The 1914-nt window shown below is 34.0% G+C and overlaps 1 protein-coding gene across 3 annotated transcripts in view; it reads left to right on the top strand.

Annotated features, from left to right (window-relative positions):
* The window catches only part of rmnd1 (required for meiotic nuclear division 1 homolog), a 4707-nt gene extending 3422 nt beyond the window's left edge, over positions 1-1285 (top strand). For all 3 annotated transcript variants that reach the window (XM_041954098.1, XM_041954096.1, XM_041954097.1), the window contains exon 12: positions 631-1285. In XM_041954098.1, the coding sequence (XP_041810032.1) occupies positions 631-663 (33 nt within the window). In that variant the 3' untranslated portion in view covers positions 664-1285. The remainder of the gene's footprint in view (positions 1-630) is intronic.
* Positions 1286-1914: the final 629 nt, after the last annotated feature.

Genomic DNA, 1914 nt, shown 5'->3' with positions numbered 1-1914 from the left:
ATTTCATCACATCAAACCTGCACCTTGTGAACAGTCTGGGACTCTGAACTTATTTAATGACCCCGATTCCAAAAAAGTTTGAAAACATAAATACAAACAAAGTATTCCTAAGCTCATGCAGTAACATCCTTTATACGTACAATCGTGTGGTGAACCTCGCTCCATCCTCGCCTGTGAACCACTGAGCCTTTCCAGGATGCTCCTTTCATACCCAATCATGATACTATCACCTGTTACCAATCAACCTGTTTACCTGTGGAATGTTCCAAACAGCTATTTTTGGAGCGTTCCACATCTTACCCAGTCTTTTGTTGCTCCCGTCCCAACTTGTTTGAAACGTGTTGCTGCATCAAATTCAGAATAAGCAGATATTTACAAAAATCAATGAAGTTGATGAGATAAAACATTAAATATATTGTCTATGTGCTGTTTTCAGTATATGTCAGAAAGGATTAACAAGTTATCACATTCTGTTTTATTTATGTTTCACACAGTGATACAACTTTTTTGGAATTGGGTTTATAATCCTGAGAGAATTATAATTTTATTTTGCACTGCCTCGTTGTAGTTAAGAATGCATACAGCCTTTAGGTCTAATAATATTATATCTATTGCTTGTTTTTCTTGCAGGTTTTGTTTGAACTTGCAAAAATGATCTTCTAAACTTCTCCAATAATGCACAAATCTAAAAAGGGCACTAGAGGCTCCAAAGGGACAATGCTGCACTATACAAAGGTACAGTTCTCTGGCTGTGATATTTGATTTCTGGAAGCAGCTGAAATCCTGAAGCGGACCGAAATGTTTTTGAATGTCTTACTGTTTCAGTTGACGGTACAAACTGTACGCTTCAACACATAATCACTCTTTATTTTTGATCATTTCTTTACTGTTTTGCTGAAGATCACGGCTTAAGCCTCTTGCAGGCTTTGATACACATTTGCTGTTTGCTGCTTTTTTGAAAACCAAGTGGGACTTTTTAAATTTGGGATCAGCTGACAACACATTCATGTTTTTTTTTTTTAGTTTTGTTTGCTGAATTGCGTGTTTTACAATGTTCATGTCATTTTTTACATGATGTGCAAAAGTCTATGAATCTTTTTCAGTATTTCAGTGTGAAAGATATTGGTGTTTAAATGACTTGGAGTTGAGTTATGACTGTGACATAATTCTTGTGACTGAAACACTGGCAGTAGGAAAAAGAAAGAAAAGAGTTAAACAAGTCCAAGACTCAAACTGTGAGTGCTGTCTTATGATTGATTCAATAAAAAGTATTGTTTTAAATGTTTGTCAGTTATGAGTGACAGTTATGAGTATTTGCATGTAACATATCAACTTATTAATGTAATCACTGGTTCAGCAGAATGTCTAAAGCTCACTTATGATCATCAGTGTCAATATAAAATATGAAATAATTTGCAAAACAAGTACATACAGGTATGAATTTATTAAAATAATATTTTATTAATAAAACACTGGTAAATATATATGTAAATATGTAAACAGTGGTAACTCAGATTTATGTTTTGCATTTTGTCATTAGTGAGCAAAAACAGATCTGGAAGAATTTCTCATAAAAGTCGGTATATGTGAAATAAATTCAGAGGACAAACAGCTGACACAGCAGCTTGTCACAACCTTCATTTTTCTCACACTTGACCGTCATTGATAGCGTGAGCTCACTGAGGCTTAAACACAAACAGCTGGGTAGTAAAACAGGACAAGTAAAGCTGCCACAATCGTTCAAGTTTAAGGCTCTGCTGATTGTTATTGGTGATAAATAGATTAAGATTAAGTTCAAATTATTACTATTTTAAAAACAAAGATGTGCCATGCTCTCATCATGCTCTTATTTTAAAACATGTTAGAGTAGAAATTCTTATAGATTCAAAATGATTTTGCCTGTAAATGCATTGA

Source organism: Chelmon rostratus, chromosome 15 (assembly GCF_017976325.1).
Source record: "Chelmon rostratus isolate fCheRos1 chromosome 15, fCheRos1.pri, whole genome shotgun sequence".
NCBI classification, from domain to species: domain Eukaryota; kingdom Metazoa; phylum Chordata; class Actinopteri; order Chaetodontiformes; family Chaetodontidae; genus Chelmon; species Chelmon rostratus.
Note: the sequence above shows the minus strand (reverse complement) of the source record. Positions and strands in the feature narration are given on the sequence as shown.